The sequence below is a fragment of the Atta colombica genome, unplaced genomic scaffold (genome assembly GCF_001594045.1).
Source record: "Atta colombica isolate Treedump-2 unplaced genomic scaffold, Acol1.0 scaffold10, whole genome shotgun sequence".
Classification (NCBI taxonomy): Eukaryota; Metazoa; Arthropoda; class Insecta; order Hymenoptera; family Formicidae; genus Atta; species Atta colombica.
The window spans coordinates 833,510-842,310 of record NW_017259184.1 but is presented as its reverse complement, the minus strand read 5'-3'; the positions used below and the strand labels follow the sequence as shown (position 1 = coordinate 842,310).

Sequence of the window (8,801 nt, the reverse complement as noted above, 5' to 3'; positions counted from 1 at the left end):
AGGTTTTAATTTTTTGCTTCAATATGAAGAAATCTGCGGCTGAGGCTCATCGAATGCTCTCAAATACTTATGGTGAGGTCGCTATTAGTGAAAGAACGTGTCGTGAGTGGTTTCAACGCTTCAAGAACGGTGATTTTGATGTCCAAGATCATGTTCTGTATTTGGTGGGACCAGCTCAGCGTAGTGTATTATGAAACCGACTGAAACAATCACAGGCGATCGATATCGAACGCAATTGATGCGTTTGAGCCGAGCATTGAAAGACGGCATTGAGCATTGAAACGACCTCAATACAACGAGAAACACGATAAAGTGATTTTGCAGTGATTTGACAATGCTCGACCCCATGTTGCGAAAGTGATCAAGACATATTTAGAAACGTTGAAATGGGAAGTCCTACTCCACCCGCCGTATTCTCCAGACGTTATCCTTCCTCTGACTATCACTTGTTTCGATCAATGGCACACGGCCTGGCTGACCAGCACTTCCGGTCTTATGAAGAAGTAAAAAATTGGATCGATTCGTGGATAGCCTCAAAAGATGACCAGTTTTTTCGACGCGGGATTCATACGCTACCCGAAAGATGGGAGAAAGTAGTGGCCAGCGATGGACAATACTTTGAATCATAAATGTATAACCAGTTTTTTACAATAAAGCCTCGAATTTCGAAAAAAAAACGGCGGAAGCAAAGTTGTACACCTAATATATATATATATATATATGTAGGGTAGACCATTTTAATCAATACACGCGAATATCTCGATAAGAAGAAATTTTTTTCAAAAAATGTTTCAGATCAAAAAATTTTATGGTTTCAAGGGGAAAAAAGATGGTGACCTTGGTTCACCTTGAAAAGTAATCCTAAGATCAGGTCCATGTTACATAAAATTTTTTTAATGGAACCTTCCATTTTTATTGTGAATTCTTGTAGTTTATTTCAAAAGCTTTTCAAAACATATATATAATAAAATATTTATCGTTAGATACATTTCAAGTTATGAGGTTTAATACAATATACTGCCGATTATTTGTATTATTCAAGGTGTCCGACTGACGACTAAAATCTTTTAAATATTACTCAAAGTCATAATTTAAATGGCCTACCTTGTATACAAGGTGATATCAATTTATAGTCCCACCCGTCTTAAGCAGGTAGAGCGGACTAAACTCGAGTCGAAAAGTTTACCATTTTGCAACATGCATTTTGTTTAGTTAACGAGATATTAACATTTAAAGATAGCCGCTCAATCTACTATTGCCGAAGCATGCCAAAGATACGGACCACTGAACGCACGGCACGAGGGCCGCGAGAAGCGAGTATGGCCTAGCAGACGCGCCGTTCGAGCTTAGAGGCTCGCGACGAGTTTGTCCCACTCCCCGCGCGTCATCAAGTTATCGACGGCGGATATTCGGCTCATTAGTAATAATATCTTGATTGCAAAAATTGGGAAATGATCAAGAATTGTTGGAAAAAACACAGTTTAGTTCGTTCTGTAGCGTGCATATGTACATACAGAAAAATATTATATAAATATTACTTGTTCAAGTAAATAATGAAATAAAGAGTATTTTAAAATTATATTATCAAGAAAATATTCTTTGTAATGATATAATCGTTACACAAAAGAAGAAAAATAAAAATTGCGTTTTCTCTCAGCATTAGAATAATATTTTTCTGCATTTTTCTACACTATCGCTCATAGAAGTTCGGACATAAATTTCATCAAATGATTGTGTAAAAAATTAAGACATAAAAATATTATTTTTTTGCATTATTTTTAAAATATATTTTGAATCTTGTATGTAATACATACTAACAGTTGCAAAAGCTTTATAAATTAGTTTTAATTTTGTATATCAAGAAATATTGTCTTTACTTCATACAACATTGATATATAATTAATAAATTTATTAGTATAATTAGTATAATTAATAAATTTCAAAAATTCGATCAGAGAACAAATATGGGCTCATGCTATGGTGTATGTTGCCTATCCTCATAAGTGGAGGATAGACTAGCAAAAGCTTTATAAAATATTTTTAATTTAATTTGGCACATAAAATTAAAAATAATTTATAAAAGTTTTGCAATTGCTAGTATGTGTACAAGTGATCTAAAATATATTTTAAAAAATAATACAATTGCTGTTTTATATCTTAATTTTTTACACGATCATTCGATGAAATTTATGCGGATGTCCGAATTTTCATGATTGGTAGTGTAGAAAAATATAGAAAAATATCAGTCTAGTGCTAAAAGAAAATGTAATTTTCATTTTTCTTCTTTTGAATAACGATTATATCATTATAAAAAATATTTTTTTGATAATATAATTTTAAAATACTCTTATTATTTACTTGAAACAAATAATATTTATGTAACATCTTTCTGTATGTACATGTGCGCGCTTCAGAACGAACTAAACTGAATGATTTTTCAACAATTCTTGAGTTTTTGAACAGTTCTTGAATTTTCGCAATCGAGATATTATTTCTAAAGCGCCGAATATCCGCTATATCGATAATTTAGCGCGCGGGAAAGTGGAGCAAGCGCCCCACTCATCGCCTTTAAGCTCGAATGCGGCGCGACTGCTAGGCCATCCCCGCTTCTCGCGGCCCGCGCATCGTGCGTGATAAGCCCTTCGACAATAATAGGTCGGGCGGACGCGCGTATTCGGCTATCTTTAAATGTTAATATCTCGTTAATTATTGCGAACATTGCAAATGATAGAGGATTTTCTGACTCAATTTAGTCCGCTCTGACCTGCTCAAGAGGGGAGGGAAGGGGGGGTCATAAATTGATGCCACCCTGTATATTTCAATCTTTCATTTCTGCAATAATTTTTTACAAAAAATTTCCTGTGTTCATATTACTCCTAAGGATGCTCATATTAGCCTATCCAGAGAATAATATGAGCACTGGGTGGGTAATAAGAGTACTCACCATTTCATCATTTGCATTAAAATAATCAATACTAATGTAAAATACATAAAACATCAACAAATCTATACCAAATAGTATACATAAAATTTTTTTATTCTTCAATGATATATTAAAATGTTCCCTCTTAAAGTGCTCATAATATCTGATCATACTCTATATAACAGTTCTTCAAAAGTAATTCTTTCAACACATTGTTTACGTGTCATGATATTTTATGATTACCTAGATTAAAATCTTCAAATATCTTTTGCTTTTAGTTCTATATTTATGTAGACAATTAATATTGACTGCTACAGAAAAATTTCAAGCCTTCGATTATGGATATTTCGACAATTACAAGCAATATGGACAGATGACACTCATAATGTATGATCTTACTAAAGTTACTGCGCCTTTGGCTTTATTTTACGGTGCTAACGATGTGATTGCTCCAGTAGCGGTAAGTCACTTTTGACTTTTTTATAAAAACTTCTTTTGATAAAAACATATATTGAAAAGTAGAATAAAATTTTATTAAGAATCTATACATATTCTATCAGGAGTTAGTCCTATTTCAAAGAAATTTATTTTAAAATATATATTTTAAAGAAGAAATTAAAATGTTAATTTGTATTTATTATTTTAAATAATTTTTTCTGATCTATTTTTTATTAAATATTTTAAATATTTTAAATAAGTTTTTGGAACATTTCATATTTTATATTTTAAAATTGAATCAGTTTTTTACCGATTTTGTATTTTTTAACCGTCGATGACACCAATTTGGCTTTGCTGAAAAATTGTTATAACTTTTGTAAATTTCCATATTGGTTAACAGTTTTCGCTGACTTTTCATCATTTTAGAAGTTTGATTTAAAAAAAAAATTAATTAATTCCACTCATGTTTACACATGTTTATTTTTATTTTCATTTTTGTAAGCCGCTAAAAGTCACCAAAATGGCGTTTCATGTATATTCTGAAATAATCGGACATTAATATTTTGTCAGTATGAGTTAATCATTTGTATACGTCTATAATTCCGACATATTTTCTGTCTTGTTTTTTTCTTCAGTAGTATTATTCATGATGGAGGTGAAGCATTTTGAAGGATGCGCAATAGATAGTAAAATAGTTTACCGGCTTGGCCAGTCAGACGCGATTGGCAATACAAAAAATAATCATATGGCAAAATATCATTTTCAAACAAATAATTTATTTAACAATTTATTTAATTGAAACATGATCTTTTCATTTCATATCGCATAAATCTGTTTTAAAATTAGCGATGTGCTTATCAGCGACTTGAGCCCATTCTGTCACACACATTTCTGTCATGGCCAACATCTTGAAAATATCATACAATGCCGATAGCATTTGATTGGTCGAAATTCGCCCCATCCTTATCCCATCATGCACAATGCTTCACATTTCTGATTTCACCATGATATTGTTTTCATGACAAAAAGAATCAACATGTTAACGGTGAAATTACGATTATTGTATTCAATGTTTGTTTTTTTTCACACTGTACAATACAGAATATCGAATATATACATACCTATATATATATATATATATATATATATATATATATATGTATACCCATACAGCACAGATATATTGCAACAATATTTTGCAAAAATATTTCATTGCAAAATTGCAAAATTGCAAAAATGCAACATTGTGAAATATTGCTGCAATATTTCAGCAACATTGCAGCAACGTAAAAATGTCCATTTTAAAAATATTGATATGTAATGTTGCAGCAATATTACAACGTAATATATATGCAATATTAGGTTTTGCACAGTGGAGAAATACTTGCAGTATTATTGCAGAAACATTGTAATAATATTACATTATTAACGTTACTGCAATATTTATTATAAGATTTTGTATATAAATTTAAATATAAAAAATTAGAAGTAGGAGTTAAAACATACAATAAATACAAATAAAATATGACTTCATAATTAATTAGATCTTTATATTTTATAAGCATGTTACGATATACACCGCCAGTATTAAAAATTTTACAGTGTACGTAATGTAAATTATAAATTTTCAGTATTGAAACACACCTATAAAATATAAAAACATAGTTAATTATCAAGTCATATTTTATTTGTATTCATTGTATGTTACATTTAATTCCTACTTCTATTTTTTTATATTATATATCTTATATCTTATTATTGTATCTATTATGCATTATATTTAATCTTTACTTCTAATTGTTTTATGTCTATAAATTATAGGCACAATTTCTATAAATTATAGACATTGACTACACCTTATGCCCGTTTCCATTAATGTAGATTAACTTTAATCTCGGTTTAATTTACTCTTCATCTTTTTCTAATCTTTAGAATTAGAAAAAGACGAAGATAAGTTGAATTGAGATTAAAATTAATCTATAATGGTAAAAACATTAATCGGGTTTAATCATATTCGTAATTAGAAATTAACCATTCCGTTTTTCAAAGGAATATAATTATGAGATTGGTCAATTTTAGATGTTATGAACTATAGATGTTATGAAACTCGATTAAGTATGCCATGTAAACGTGATCATTAATTCCTATTCTTCCATTATCTTCAGGTCCTTACTTTATTGGGTTATACACAAATCAATATATACGAGTCTTAACACTGAAAGTAAACTTTCTAGCAGAGACACAAATCGACACAGTGACAAGAGTTCATTCTTGTCTTTGTTTCTTACTAATTTTTGAACAAGGATGACTCTTGTGTCAATTTGTGTTTCTTGCTGGAAATATTTTTAAAATATTGCTGCAATATTGCTGAAGTAATATTGCAAAAGGAAGTCTTCGCAATGTTTCTGCAACATGGCATTGAAATGTGCAGCAATACTACAAATTTTTAATTTAAGAAATTGATTAGAAACAGATTACATGGTATACATATGAAATGCATTATACATAAATTCATGGTAATTATATACTATAATTACAATATAATATTTCATAATAATTGTGGTTTGTATATATTATATTAAACATTACATCGAAAAAAGGAAATCTTTTATGCATAGTAACTTAATGAGACCATAAAAATTCTACGTAACGTCACATATTGGGTCCAATTCTTTTTAGTAATGACAAAAATCAGAATCAGACAATAAAACTATTAGAGGGTCATTACAAATTGAAGTGCGGAAATGCGAAAACGCGGAAGACAAAATTAACTAAACTTTACTAAATTTTCACGTTTCCGTATTCTGTTCCGCCTGTTTTGATCTCCTAATATATACATGCAGTATAATTTGAGCGGAAAAGCGGAATGGGGAATTAGAAATTATTAATTTTTAACAATATTTATTGTTTGAAATGAATTTCATTAGTATATCACTACGTAGATTTAATTTTAACGAAGTATTTATTAACTTCTGATAAGTTAATTAAATATTGTCAAACACAATTTTATATGATCATTAACACTTGCAAGCTTAGATTCATAAATATAACAACAGAGTGAACAAATGATTTATGATATATCAATATTACATCGTATTTTCAATATCTGTGGGATATGAATACTATGTCTAAACGTATATATTAAAATACATCGGAGCAAAAAATGAATTGTAAAAAATTTTCTCAACGTTAACATCACATCCAATTTTTTTAATATAAGAGGCCTGTTCTTTTTGATTTCTTTTGCACCAGCTCATCTTTCTTCCTCTTTTTTCTTGGAAAGAAAAGGAAGAAAGAACTGGTGCAAAAGTTCAGTTAAAAAGAACAGAACTTAATGACACAAATTAGAATCGCGTCGATAAAACTATTACTTTTGGACGATTTTTATCAAAATTGCAGATTTCTATTTGTATATCATTTTACTATATAAATTGAAGCATTTATCAAATTCTCTTGAACTAAATCATTTAATATATTGTTTCCAATAATATTGTATTTAATTAGATTATAGAAAACTGACAAATGCTTTAATGAACATTAAAATAATGTGTTCATAAATTTCACAAATTTTGAAAGAATAATAACACAGTTAACACTGATTTTTGTCATTACATCAAAAAAATTGGACCTCATATATAACGTTACATTGTTGATGGAAATTAAAAACTTTTTTTCTTTCTTCCTTATTGATATGCTAGCATATTGTCAGTCATAATGATCGTATTACACAGATATTGAAATCCAAATAACATAAGTTTCACATGTTCATTACATTTGTAAATTCCAGATTCGAAACGTAAATTATCGTTTAACGCATTATATTAGATTATATTTCATTAGCTCGAGGTGTTGACAAATGCTTCATGTATATGTATATAATTAAAATATACCCATTTCATGAATATTAATAAAAAAAATTAATAATCTAATATTAATAGTTTTTACTGATCCTAATTTTTGTCATTAAGAAATGGACCCCATATGTAACGTTACGTCATTAAAAGAAATTTTTTAATTATTTTTTGCTTTCGTATGTATGCTGACATATTATATTGTATTTTCAGATACAATGTTCATATTACACAGATTAAAATTAAAATACTAGTATTCATATTTCTTACATTATTATCTTTTTGAATCATTACCTCTAAGTAAATGATCATTTAAGAGATTGCCTTAGATAATATATATTTATGTAATAGGAATCTGAGAGATATTATAATTTATATAATAAAAACGATATGTTGATATTTCGTTAATTTTGATAAGAATCATGTAAAAATAATAATTCTGCCGAGTGGTTCCGATTTGTTTTCTTCACATCAAATATATTGGACCCCACATATACCATGGTATGTAACGAGGTTGAGAGAAATCTTCACACATATATTTTCTGTGGCATATTTTCTGTGAATTAACGGTCAATGTCGAATTGACATCGAATCTAATTGTAAGTATCATTTCTACCTGGGATGTTCGTATTACACAGATATTGTAATATCTACAAATACATAATATTCGTATTCACTATTTATTTCATTATATTTATGAATTTTAGATTCCAAATGTAAATAATCATTTAATTGCCTTCAATAATATGTACATAATTAGATTATGAAGAGCTAACATGCAAATGCTTTAATGTATACAAATATGAAAACCATATAATACAAGTTAAATTTCACAAATTTTGATGAAAATAATCCGAAGGTGATAATTTTCTGAGTCTGGTTCACATTATTGTTATTATATCAAAAAAATTGACCCTATATATGTTATGTGAAAAATTTTTTAATTAATCTCCTGCTTCTATATTTGAGAGGTATTTACTTATAGATATATTGTTCTTATTACAGATAAAACTAAAATACTATAATATATGTTAACATGTTAATTATTTTATTATATTTGCGATTCCGAGTCCTAAGCATAAATGATCATCCAATTGTTCTTCAGTTTAATTATTTAATGAAAAAAAGAATTTAATGAGAACTTAAAATATTTTTTAAATTTATATATTATAATAAAAATGATATATCAACTTTGATAAAAATCATCTAAAATAACAGTTTTAATTGCTCATGATGATTTTAGTTATTATATAAAAAAATTTAAATACGCCTAAATATATACATATAAAATACTTTATAAATACGGAAACAAAAGTAAAATCTATTTCATCAACAATGTACTGACGGGTATATTTTCTATGATGTAATAACAAAAATTAGAATCAGCTAATAAATGTACTTACTTTCAGATGATTTTTGTGATGATGAAAATTAGTGAATTTCGTTTATATATCACTTTTACTATGTAAATTAAAGCATTGACTAATTTCTCGTAAGAAAACTTAATATTATTGGAAAACAATGTTTTAAATGAATTATTTACACTTACGAAACTTAGATTTGCAAATATAATAGCAAATATAATATAA

The 8,801-nt window shown here is 28.1% G+C and overlaps 1 protein-coding gene across 1 annotated transcript in view; it reads left to right on the top strand.

The window, feature by feature from the left end:
• The window catches only part of LOC108684201 (lipase 3-like), a 53,599-nt gene that overhangs the window by 34,818 nt on the left and 9,980 nt on the right, over window positions 1-8,801 (top strand). The window contains 1 exon segment of the mRNA XM_018188396.1: window positions 3,241-3,383. Coding sequence (XP_018043885.1) covers window positions 3,241-3,383 — 143 coding nt within the window.